This window comes from Prunus dulcis, chromosome 8 (genome assembly GCF_902201215.1).
Source record: "Prunus dulcis chromosome 8, ALMONDv2, whole genome shotgun sequence".
NCBI classification, from domain to species: Eukaryota; Viridiplantae; Streptophyta; class Magnoliopsida; order Rosales; family Rosaceae; genus Prunus; species Prunus dulcis.
The window spans coordinates 17,190,931-17,204,206 of record NC_047657.1 but is presented as its reverse complement, the minus strand read 5'-3'; the positions used below and the strand labels follow the sequence as shown (position 1 = coordinate 17,204,206).

General features: G+C 37.2%; 1 protein-coding gene across 2 annotated transcripts; it reads left to right on the top strand.

Moving 5' to 3' along the window:
* Positions 1 to 2,642: 2,642 nt before the first annotated feature.
* On the top strand, positions 2,643 to 12,610 carry LOC117636829 (CLIP-associated protein). Of its 2 annotated transcripts, none has more exons than XM_034371513.1 (21): positions 2,643 to 3,310; positions 4,320 to 4,475; positions 4,582 to 4,644; positions 4,822 to 4,890; positions 5,030 to 5,195; positions 5,689 to 5,850; positions 6,206 to 6,303; positions 6,789 to 6,863; positions 6,974 to 7,042; positions 7,131 to 7,216; positions 7,363 to 7,480; positions 7,580 to 7,678; positions 7,765 to 8,113; positions 8,283 to 10,084; positions 10,321 to 10,422; positions 11,031 to 11,135; positions 11,235 to 11,309; positions 11,391 to 11,459; positions 11,635 to 11,703; positions 11,971 to 12,072; positions 12,168 to 12,610. In XM_034371513.1, the coding sequence occupies exons 1-21, from the start codon at positions 2,978 to 2,980 to the stop codon at positions 12,327 to 12,329; spliced, it is 4,329 nt and encodes a 1,442-aa protein (XP_034227404.1). In that variant the 5' UTR covers positions 2,643 to 2,977; the 3' UTR covers positions 12,330 to 12,610. The 2 variants fall into 2 exon arrangements, with proteins under 2 accessions (XP_034227404.1, XP_034227405.1); XM_034371514.1 differs by having other exon boundaries at positions 2,671 to 3,310; positions 8,367 to 10,084.
* The last annotated feature ends 666 nt before the right edge of the window (positions 12,611 to 13,276 follow it).

Sequence of the window (13,276 nt, the reverse complement as noted above, 5' to 3'; positions counted from 1 at the left end):
TATGTAGCAGTCACATCCATGGCTAAGGAAAGAATCCATCGCATAAAGGAGTAAGTTGTTGTTGCCGCCAGTCGCTAGTACTAAGATGCAAAGCGAAACATCACAACAGCAAGCAAATTGTTGCTCCTAGCACTAGAGGGTATGGTGCAATGGTAGCAAGTGCGCGTCGGTGATTGTCAGTCGTATATTAGTTTGGATCTCACTATGTGACCCACACTCATATACAGAGTCCGTGGGCGGGCTGTCCTTAGAAGAACTCATATTTTCCTCCCCTGTTGCAGATCTGCAAAATTCACAATCTTGATTATTGCTCATCCAATTGCTGAAGAAGAACATTATTAAGTATAGTATTGAATATGGATGCCCAAGCTGATCTTACCCAACAACCCTAATGAGCCAAACCAACCAGTAAATGTCAAACTATTTATAAACATATTGGCATCATCCCCACTTTGATTATTAAAGTATTAAACTATTAAGCATGTATGGCTAACCTAACATGATGAAGCAAGCAAAGTGAAAGTGGACCCCTTTTTTTTTTTTTTTTTTTTCCCTTTGATATTCTTTTTATTTCGTGCTGTCCAGAAGAGGTTGTTGGCTAGGATTTGTCATGAAGTTAGGCTTTTTCTTATTTGGGCCGTTTTAATCATCCTCTTTTATAATCTTATCACCTTCCCCTTCCTAATCTCTCTCTCTCTCTCTCTCTCTCATTTAACAAATATCATATGATGGCACCTTTTGAATGACCCGTGAACAAACAATTTGTCACTCATTTCTGGTTAAACTTATTATCAATTTTGTGCCGCATGATCGCTCATCGTCATCATTATCATGGCCTCGAGAGACTTCAAGCAGCCAAAATATGGGGTCCCATATTATCAACCTATATGACGTAATAATAAGTTAATACGGATTTGTAAATGACTTGCAACTTAAGTGGTTAAGAGTAGTTACTATTACACTCAAGATCATGTGTTTGAATCTCCTTCCTTCATTATCGATTTCGTTAATACGGATTTTGTTAAGATCTTTAAACCATTGGATCATGTATTAAAATTAATTTTGCTGACTACGGGTGTAGTAAATTTATCCAATTATGCCAACAAAATGCTTTTATAAGAACATGAATTCAAGTAAGGGGGTGGAAGAAATCTTCCCAGCCTGGATTCTGCAATTTAAAACAAAGAAGATTATGGCTCGTTTGATTATTTCCACAATTGAAAAATATTTCAGGTTTGGTCTTCTGGATGCCAACGTTGGGCAGCCATTAAGAAATGCAGTACTTGTCAAAGAAAATATATTATAAGCTCACTCAATGCCATTCTGGTACAGACAAACTTTGCATGGAATTGCAGCTTCATACGGTGAAACATATTTAAGAATATAACCAAACATTATCCCCCTAACGTCTCTGTTCTTGTTCCTTTTCTGTTATTAGTTCATGAACAAACATTGCTCTCTTTTTCTAACATGTGGGTCCTTTAGATTCCAGATATGGGACCATGGTCCTCCATGTGAGAGCCAGGTAGGAACAACAAGCAATGCTTTTGAAGAGGAAAGGTACTTGCATTTTCTGAGATTGCCAATCTAATGTAAACTGCCGATGAATTTTCGACTGTAATACTGAAAGATGGAAGAATCGAACATATAACTTCTAGTGTAGATGAGGTAAAATATTTTGAACCATTTAATGACCGTAGTTTTTGTTTAAGAACATTAACCGATCAAAATTAAATTAATGAGTTTTTCTTACTCATTAGAACTTGTTACTTAAAGACTCATTCATTAATAACTGTCATTAGGAGGTGACTTAATTAACATTGCATTTATGCAAAGAAAATTTACCATCTAGCCTATACAAATCGGTTGGTTTGTTCACCTAATTTTTTACCATTCTGGGTAAACCAAACATGCATGTGGCTGGAAAAACCCTAATTGGTGGTTTCGCAATTGATTAAAACACAAAAGAAAATGACATTCGTACTTGTAAACTTTGCAAGAAAGTATTGATGAGTGTTGCTTTCCCCAGATCATACTTGGTGTTAACATCTAGGTATTGAGATTGGCCTACCCCAAGAGTCAGATTAAATGACAGTGAAATTCGGGAAATTATTTTTATTTTCTAAAGAAAATTATTATGATTTTCTTAAGTGACAATTTGATGATATAACATATAAATTTGACAAATTGTGCCGTTAAAACCATACATCAATCAATCTTACTTAATATGCGGTATCGTTTGATAAATTAACGACACAATATCAAATTATTTACAAAAAGAGCATAACAATGTAATATATGAGATTATTTTATTAGAAGAACATACCATACAACTAAAGCTGTAAGGCACATTGTAATGTTAGAAAATTATGGAGATAATAAACCATAATATTCATATAAAAATCCGTTTGATTTAACAATCCAAATTAATAATAAACTGAACATTGAGGCCCAGTCACCCACCCTATCGATTAGGATTAATATTTAAATATAGACGGAAAATAATTAAATAAACAGACGTGACAGTTCACTGTAGTAACTACTAAACAGTAAGAACACAGTGGTAGAATCCGTAAATTAAACAGAAAACAGGGGTAAAGTTTCAAGCTGCCCTCAACCACAAGGTGCTTCATCTTCTCCTTCAATCTAGCCTAAAAGCCAAACTACCCTCCCTGTGTCTCTTTCCCTCACTAAAATTATCCCTCTCTAAAATCTAAACCAACATCTTTCTTCAACCTTCAGACGCGGGGGAAGACCCTGTGAATTTAGCCACACTCATCCTCCGAATCTCTCTCACACATTCTCTCTCTATCCACATTTCACTTTCAGTCACTCACTAACTCCATCAACACCAAACGCCATTTATCTCTCTCCTTCATCACTCCCTCTCTCCTATGCCCTAATTCCACACCAAATCCACCAGATCTGAGCCCGCCCGCACCAGATCACGCCCCTAGCGAACCCCAGCCTTGCTCCGATGGAGGAAGCTCTGGAGCTCGCACGTGCCAAGGACACGAAGGAGCGCATGGCGGGAGTGGAGCGCCTGCATCAGCTTCTGGAAGCGTCGAGAAAGAGCCTGAGTTCGTCGGAGGTGACGTCGCTTGTCGACTGCTGCATGGATCTTCTCAAGGACAATAATTTCAGAGTCTCTCAGGGCGCTCTGCAAGCCCTAGCCTCCGCTGCTGTGCTCTCCGGCGACCATCTCAAGCTCCACTTTAATGCGCTTGTTCCCGCCGTCGTCGAGCGTTTGGGCGATGGAAAACAGCCTGTTCGCGACGCCGCTCGGAGACTCCTGCTTACTCTCATGGAGGTTTTTTTTTACTCTCTCCCGCTTTTGCCCTCTGCATTTTGTCTAATTGTCTCAAATGTATTGCGATTATAGACTCGTGGCGAAATCATCGAGGTTTCTAATTATAGACTTATGCTAAAAGATGATAACTTGTTAATCCTAACTTGCAAGTTTGCATGAAATTGTTGTCCAAAGTTTCTGAATTTTCGTATGTAGTTAGAGACCAATAGAGTTTTATTAGAGGTGTTTTTCTGTACGGTCTAGTTGCCTTAGCTTAGATGCACCTCAGTTTTCACTGGTGATATTGTGATTTTTTTGACTTCGCCTTATGGATTCTGACCAATTGGGTTGCTGATAACCCCTTCCGGATAATATCAGATTTTCAATTATTGGGGCGCACTTGGAAAACAGACTTAGTGACCTGTACTGTATAAATACTTGAACCTTTTTTGAAGTTGAAATTTCTCTGAAGAGCATGAAGAAGGGACACGATGGGTTGTTATTATTACATAAGTATTTACCTGATTGGGTAGCTGTGCGTCTTAGATTTGTTGTTGGATAATGGAAGTCATGTTCATCATTTGACAACTTGATATCTCAACACATATTTAGTATACCTCATTATTTCAGTCTGTAACTTGAAAGATGAAACTACAATGACTTGAGACATGCACATTCTGCTGGGCCATAGTTTTTGCCTTTTTTCAAAGCATAATTTTAGAGAAGGTTTTTAATTTTAATGCAATTAGTATTGCTGTGAGTCATCTCTGCATGTGTGTGGTGGGCACACTGGCTAGTTACCCTTCATTTTCATTACATAGGAATAGGATAGGAGAAACTGTTCCTGTGATCCATCATCAAATTGTTATCCTGTTCTTTTAATTAAAGCTAATAGATGCCAACTATTTTAATAATTCCTTTTTAGTATACTTCTGATTTTGTTATCCCGAAATGTATCATGGTTTGCTTCCAAATAAATGTTCCCACTGAAAGATAAAGGGGGCTTAAATCTCATGTTCTTTGGCTGCAGGTTTCTTCTCCAACAATCATTGTTGAAAGAGCAGGATCTTATGCCTGGGCACACAAAAGCTGGAGAGTTCGAGAAGAGTTTGCACGAACTGTCACCGCAGCAATTGGACTTTTTGCAGCAACTGAACTTCCATTACAGAGGGCTATACTTCCTCCTGTAAGTTTCTTGATTTCTATGAACAAAATAAACATTTTTCTTTCTCCCCAGTTCAAATAATGTGGGAAACAAACTAAAAATGTTCTATATTTCTTTGGAATAACAGATTCTACAGATGTTGAATGATTCAAATCCTGGTGTAAGGGAAGCAGCTATAATGTGCATTGAGGTTAGTAGTACTGCTGTACTGGATTTATACTTTGAATTTGATTTGTTCTATAAAAAGTTTTTCATGTAACAGTATCAACTTGGTTCTCATATTTCTTTCACCTTTGCTAGGTTGGGGTTGGACTTATTGAGGTAATCTGACTATTATTCTTATTTGTTTTTTCTTTTCTATTCCCAGGAGATGTATACACAGGCAGGGCCTCAATTCCGTGATGAACTTCAGCGGCACCATCTTCCTATGTCTATGGTATATGCAGTTTATTTTCCCAGATTTCTTTTTCCAAGTAGAACAACTATTATTGATGAATGTGTCAAATTATTCCGGATGTCAGATGATGTGGGTTGCTCCTTGGGTTTTATTCTTTCTATAAAATGTACAATTGCAGGTGAAGGATATTAATGCGAGGCTAGAGAGGATTGAACCTAAGGTTCGTTCCTCAGATGGACTTGCCAGCAATTTTAGTGCTGTAGAAACAAAGCATGTGAGCCATAACCCCAAGAAAAGTAGTCCAAAGGCCAAGAGTTCCTCAAGGGAGGTGTCTCTTTTTGGAGGTTAGGATGCTTTGTCCTTTAGTTTTGAAAAAGGTCATGAGATTACGTACACTCACATAATTTATTCAGTGATAAATTTACAGTAGTGTACATGTATGAATTTATATAAAACAATATGTTGGTAAGTTTTGAAGAATCCGTTACTTTCAATTTTCATATCCCATGGGTTGTCTTAATTTTTAGTTGTGAAAGTTAGTTGATTTGTTCTCTTTATACAATATGATGAAAGGCCATTTTAAAAATATTTTGTGGGATGATGGGATTTAATGTGGTAGTATTGCAAAATTTATGACGTTGTAATTTCATTTCTAGAACATGTTGGTACTGGGTGCTATTGAAACATATAGGCACTATAAAAATCATTTGTACATGTAGTGATTTGAATGGTTTGGATTTTGCACGAAATATTCTTGCCTTATCTGTGGAAGTGGTAACATTGATTGTTTGCATAATTGATATCTGTTGAATTGTTATCCGCTTTTGTCCCATGCAGGGGAAAATGATGCTACTGAAAAATCCGTAGACCCTATTAAAGTTTATTCAGAGAAGGAACTAATAAGGGAAATTGAGAAAATTGCTTCTACCCTTGTACCAGAAAAAGATTGGTCAGTTCGCATTGCTGCGATGCAGAGAATTGAAGGGTTTGTATATGGAGGTCTGTATCCCTTACTCTATTGCAGTTCCTACCCTGTTCTTCCTGGGTGGGCGTGTGAGACATGCATGTCTACTTGAACATTTTCTGCTCTTGGAATGCTTAACATATTTATGCTTAATTTTGTGTCATAACTGATGTTGATTAGGTTAAACCATAGTATTTTTGTGTGATTGTGTTCTTTAAATCTCTTTTCTCAGGATTCCTCATTTAATTCCTCTTTCCCAACTTTAACCCCTTTTCTTTGTTGATAACGGAAATTCAGTATATTTATTATAAGTAATAATAGTGTGAAATGGCATGTATCTTCAGAAAAGATTACTGGCTTGTAATATTTTGAGTTCGTATATACATGCAGGTGCTACTGACTATCAATGTTTCCGGGGACTCTTGAAGCAACTTGTTGGCCCTTTGAGCACACAATTATCTGATCGAAGGTCTAGCATAGTAAAGCAGGTGCGCTAGCATATTTTTGTATTTTCCAGGTGCCTGTTCATTGATTTCTTCCTGTATCCTGGAACCCCCTTTAGGAGATTGATTCAGTCAATTTTTACCAATCTGCAGCTTTCTGTTATGAACAGTTTGCTGTCATATGATAGTTGTATCATTTTGAAATCGATATTTGCGGAAATGTTTGTTTATTAGCACAAGCAACTGCATTTAATCAAATACCCTACGAACAAATAAATATCTTAATAATCCGTTACCCTAAGCTGTTAAAAAAAATTATGAAAACAGAGGTGGGGACTCTGGTTAGTTCCTGCTATTCTTTGCAGTTGTTGGCCGGACTTTTGGATTAGGATATTTAGCTCTGGAAAGATTTGTATAAATAGTGGTACAAATTTCAAAGGCACTTGTTCATGTTGTCCATAACCTCTTAGATGTTTTGTCCTTGTTCATGTAGCTTTTGGGGTTCTAATTAGTTGGCTTTCTTTTCCTAGGCTTGCCATCTGTTGTGCTTTTTGTCGAAGGAGCTTTTGGGAGATTTTGAGGCATGCGCAGAGATGTTCATTCCAGTAAGTTGATTATTTCCTTGCCAATTATCAATCCTCAAGTATTCGCTACAAAAGGAAAAAAAAATCCTCAAGTGAAAAGGTTTTAACTGATTTTATCATATTGTAATCAGGTTCTTTTCAAGCTGGTTGTGATTACTGTACTTGTAATTGCAGAGTCAGCAGATAACTGCATAAAAACGGTAATTCTAATTCTGTTGATCTTTTACCTTTTTAGAAAAAAGAAAGTTGTTCTTTAAAACAGGATTCTTGCACTTTATTACTTCCCAGATGTTGCGTAATTGTAAAGTTGCTCGTGTGCTTCCTCGAATTGCTGATTGTGCAAAGAATGACCGTAATGCAGTACTTCGTGCAAGGTATAACCCTCAACACCAATTCATCTGTGTGCAGTTATGTGTTTGTTTTCGTTTCCGTCACTATTACTTATTTTTTACAATTCTTTTATCATATCTTTTATAAAAAAGAATGCTCTTGTTGACTCATTTTTTATCTTGTGTTGTAGGTGTTGTGATTATGCACTGTTGATACTAGAGTATTGGGCTGATGCACCAGAAATACAACGATCGGCGGATTTGTATGAAGATCTAATAAGGTGTTGTGTGGCAGATGCAATGAGCGAGGTATTCACATCAAGGATTCATATATTGTTTTTTATGACTTGTTTTGAAATTTCATGTTTCAGGATTCATATGTAGAACTTTCTGTGTATAAATTGACAGGTCCGATCGACTGCAAGAATGTGCTATAGAATGTTCTCAAAAACATGGCCAGAGCGTTCCCGACGATTATTTTCCCTATTTGATCCTGTTATTCAAAGGGTATGTCATTTCATTTCCTTTGTCAGAAGGGTGATTGTATTATATTTATAGGTGAAGTATTTTTAATGTTAAAAAGATTTGCACAGTTAATCAATGAAGAGGACGGGGGAATACATAGGCGTCATGCTTCTCCTTCTGTTCGTGATAGGGGTGTGTCATATACTCCCCAGCCCTCTGCTGCTTCAAATTTACCTGGATATGGAACCTCAGCTATTGTTGCAATGGATAAAAGTTCAAGTTTATCCTCAGGCACTTCTCTATCTTCAGGACTACTTTTGTCACAAGCTAAATCACTTGGTAAAGGTACTGAACGTAGTCTGGAAAGTGTGTTGCATGCAAGCAAACAGAAGGTCAGTGCAATTGAAAGCATGCTTAGAGGTTTGGATTTGTCTGAGAAACATAATTCTACTCTCCGGTCATCAAGTCTGGATCTAGGTACCTAATATTTTTGCCTATATCTTAGTTTTCTTTCATTGCAGTATAATTTGTAAATATCAGTATAGGTGGCCTTAGATAGGCCCTGGAATGAACAAAGCTGTCTGAATTATCAAAATTGGATTCATTTGTGAGCGGCTAAATTGTTCTCTTTTTGCCCCTAGTGCAGGAGTTGACCCTCCATCATCTCGTGATCCACCATTCCCTGCTGCTGTCCCAGCTTCTAATCATCTTTCAAACTCTTTAATGGCAGATTCAACTACCTCAAGTATCAATAAAGGTAGTAACCGCAATGGTGGCTTGGTTTTGTCTGATATCATTACACAAATTCAAGCTTCCAAAGATTCTGGTAAATCGTCATATCGCAGCAATCTATCAGCTGAAGCGACTGTCTCATCATACACAATGAAGAGAGCTTCTGAGAGAGGCCAAGAAAGGGGTTTCATTGAAGAGAACAATGACATTAGGGAGGCTAGGCGATTTACAAACTCTCAAATTGATAGGCCGTATGACTCACCTCACAGAGATGGAAACTTTAGGGACTCACATAACAATCACATCCCCAATTTTCAAAGACCGCTCTTAAGAAAGAATGTGACTGGAAGGATGTCTGCAGGCAGGAGGAGAAGTTTTGATGATAGCCAGCTCTCACTTGGGGAAATGTCCAATTATGTAGAAGGTCCCACATCTCTAAATGATGCACTGAGTGAGGGACTGAGTCCATCTTCTGACTGGAATGCTAGGGTTGCCGCGTTCAATTATCTCCGGTCTTTGCTGCAGCAAGGCCCAAAAGGCATTCAAGAAGTGATTCAGAATTTTGAGAAAGTGATGAAGTTGTTTTTCCAACACTTGGATGATCCCCACCATAAAGTTGCACAAGCAGCTCTTTCAACACTTGCAGATATTATTCCATCTTGTCGTAAGCCCTTCGAAAGTTACATGGAAAGGATCTTACCCCATGTTTTCTCACGGTTAATTGACCCAAAGGAGTTAGTTAGGCAGCCTTGCTCAACAACTTTGGATATTGTTAGCAAAACTTACAGTGTAGATTCCCTCTTGCCTGCTTTGCTCCGTTCGCTAGATGAGCAGCGGTCACCAAAGGCCAAATTAGCTGTTATTGAATTTGCTATCAGTTCCTTTAACAAGCATTCAATCAATACTGAAGGTTCTGGTAACAGTGGCATCCTTAAATTATGGCTTTCTAAGTTGACACCATTGGTCCATGATAAAAATACTAAACTAAAGGAGGCAGCCATTACATGCATAATATCTGTCTACTCCCACTTTGATTCAATATCAGTCTTGAATTTTATTCTTAGTTTGTCAGTTGAAGAACAAAATTCTTTGAGAAGAGCCTTGAAACAGTATACTCCTCGCATTGAAGTGGACCTTATGAACTTTTTGCAAAACAAGAAAGAGCGACAGCGCCTAAAGTCTTCTTATGATCCGTCTGATGTAGTTGGAACATCTTCTGAAGAAGGATATGTTAGTGTCTCAAAGAAGAGTCACTTCTTTGGGAGGTACTCTGCTGGTTCTGTTGACAGTGATGGTGGCAGGAAGTGGAGTTCAACCCAAGAATCAGCCATTGTCACCGGCAATGCTGGCCAAACAGCTTCTGATGAAGCTCGGGAGAACTTGTATCAGAATTTTGAGACTGGTTCCTACAATGATGTTCTCAATTCAAAATCGAAGGATCTGTCTTACACAATCAATCCCGTGAGTCAGAACTTGGGATCCTGGACTAGCCCACTGGATAATATGGATGGTAGAGTAAATTTGGAAGGCTTGTCTGCTACTCCTTGCATGGACGTTAATGGTCTTATGAGCTTGGACCATATAGGGGTTGGTGAAAACATTGGGCATGATAGTGAAGCTCCCGCTGACTTGGAGCCTAATCATGAAAAACTTAAAGCTTTGAAAGTTAATTCTACACCAGACACAGGTCCCAGTATCCCTCAGATACTTCACCTGGTGAGTTCTTTGACATAATTAGCTCAAATTTTTCGTTAGAAATATTAAGTCTGTTATTAGTATTTTGTTTTAGCACTTTTTATGTTTCTGAACAGTTATTATCGTGATGAAAACCTATTTGAATAATTTCACCAGTAATCTACTTCTCCAAACAGTCAATATTGATATAATTTTACACTTTCTGGAGCTTTACCGTTGTATATTTACTTTTCTGTTACTTGCATGTGTGTGTATAGATTGGCAATGGAACTGAGGAAAGTCCTACAGCAAGTAAACGTGATGCACTTCAACAGTTAATTGAAGCTTCCATAGCTAATGAGCACTCTGTTTGGACCAAGGTTGGTTAGTCCTGACCTGTGACACACTCTCTCTTATTCAATGTATGTGTAAAGTTTTTAAAGGTTATATATAAAACACAAATATGGAATATATAAAGATGAAAAAGAGGGAGTGCTTGCAATGAATTAGAAACTGAGAAGTTGACAAATGTTTGGTTATTATTGATAAAGAGAAAATGGATAATGTTACAACTGATCCATATTTGTACTTTTTACCCTTCCCTGATTTATTAAATGCTAGTAAATCTTGTGTGATAGATTTTGAAGCGTTTGGTGTTTGAAAAAAGAAAAAGACAAAGCTTTGGAATGGTGTTAGCATTGAGGGTCACACCAACATCGAGAATTGTTTTAATAATTGATATAATAGTGACATGTATTATGTAGAAACATGGATTTCAATTAGGGGATGACAAAAATCACCATGTGCTGCTGATTGTGTTGACTGCGCAGTGAAAGTCTATGGGATGAGGGGCGTCACACTTTGTTATTGCACTAGAGAAACAAACTACATATAAACCTGTTTGTGTGTATAAAACTAGAAATGTATGATGTATGCACCAGAGTATTCTCAATCTTATATTAATAATTGTTTTGTGGTATATGTGCAGTATTTTAATCAGATTTTGACAGTTGTACTTGAGGTATTGGATGATTTTGATTCCTCAACTCGGGAACTCTCTCTTTCATTGATCATTGAAATGCTTAAGAACCAGGTCTGTCATTTATTTTTCTGGATATGTGTTGCGTGAAAAGTATTTAGTTCCTATGTATTGTAATATTTTATTTATAATATTGGTTTTATTTGTTTGTAGAAAGATGCCATGGAAGATTCTGTTGAGATTGTAATTGAGAAGCTGCTTCATGTTACGAAGGATGTAGTTCCCAAAGTAACTCTTGTTGAACTAGTTCTTTTTATTCTACGGTTATTTTGTTTTCCATGTCTCAAACTAATCTAAATTCATGTTCAGGTTTCAAATGAATCGGAGCACTGCTTGAGTATTGTTTTGTCCCAGTATGATCCATTCAGATGTTTAAGTGTATGTATTTATATAACTTGTCTATACGAACCCTATCAAATATTTATTAGCACACAAAAAAGGGGCACAGAAAAATAAAATAAAAATCAGAAAACCTTTGAGTTTATTGTTTGGCTTTTCCCCTCTACTTTGTTGTGATCACCATTGATGATGCTGTCAATTGTTGATGCTGCAGGTTATTGTCCCTTTATTGGTAACTGAAGATGAGAAAACTCTTGTTACCTGTATTAACTGTTTGACAAAGGTATTTTACTTTCATGTATTGGAGCTGTAGTAGTTGGTTTCTAGTGACTATCGATTTCGCACATAAATTTTAGTTTAGCAGGGGTTTTTATTTATATTTATTATTTATTCTGGTCCTTTTAGAAACTATCTTGAGCATCTTACAATCAACTCTATTCCAGATGAAAGAAGTGATCTGTTTTCTTCAAAAAACTTTGCATCGCCATTTTAATTTTGCGTTTAATTTAATCAACTAATATGTTGCTAAGCCACTTGTTCTTTTCTTCAGCTTGTAGGCCGGCTTTCACAAGATGAACTAATGGCTCAATTACCATCATTTTTGCCTGCACTTTTTGAAGCGTTCGGAAACCAGAGTGCTGATGTTCGCAAGGTAACGGTTATTGTTTGTCTGATCCGTATCCCTTAAATTACATAAAGGCCCAGCCTACTCTAATGGGACTGAGTTGTTTCATTTATGTCGTGCAGACTGTCGTCTTCTGTTTAGTCGATATATATATCATGCTTGGAAAAGCATTCTTGCCATACCTGGAGGGGCTCAACAGCACACAGTTACGGTTGGTGACTATATATGCGAATCGAATTTCGCAGGCCAGGACAGGCTCGCCGATAGACACTAACCACGATTAGCGGATCGGTTCATTTAGGTACGAATTGTGGGTTTGGGTGGTTGTTGCCTCGTTCATCCGTTGTGTATTTTGTATATTGTGTGAATGCATTTTGACTTGTATTTTTTAATTTTATTTCACATGTTTGTATTTTCTTATTCTTTTTCAAATTCTCATGCGTGTCTGGTTTGGAGGTAGAGAGTGCATTTTGTGGGAAACAATTAGTGTTACAGCGCACATATTGTAATCTAAAATTTTCCCAAACAGCGTTTATATATAAAAAGAAAGGTTTTGGAATTAACATTCAATGAAAAGTTATTACGAAATGAGCTTCATATATTCGGTGTTCTTGTTGCCATTTTATGTGTTGGGTATGAGGCTATGAGCCATAACCAAGGCACGAGGATTCTCGTCTTGTCATTTATACGGGATGAATGTACCCGAAAAGAAAAAAATTTATAATAGGAAAAGGGAAAGATTGAGAACAATATTGCATGAGTTTTGAAGAAACTACCAGAATGATGAACAGCAGCAATAAAATTGATAACGATTATTTTTTTAAATGAACGAGGGAGGGAGGGAGATTTAAACTCAACACCTCTTTCAACATTAGAAAGAAACATACCACAAATAGAAGTGTAGAATTATTCCTAACAGTATGATCAGTCACTCACTGGTGCAACAAATTCATCCCCAAAAAGGTGAATGTGAAAACAATTTCTTGAGTCGTGCAAACCAGCAAAGAATGGTAAAACTTCAAGCGCAACACATGATGATCATTAACTATTTTGTTTTTGAAGTATTTGCATTATAGTTAATATAGATCTTAAAGTGCTTGTTGGTGAGCCCTTAAATTTCCTTCGATAGCCTCCCTCTTGATGCTTGAGGTACAACTCCTCCTTTATGCAGGATGGAAGAGGAACATGCATTTCTTGATGCTGGTGGTGATAAGTTACCGTAATCTCAGAA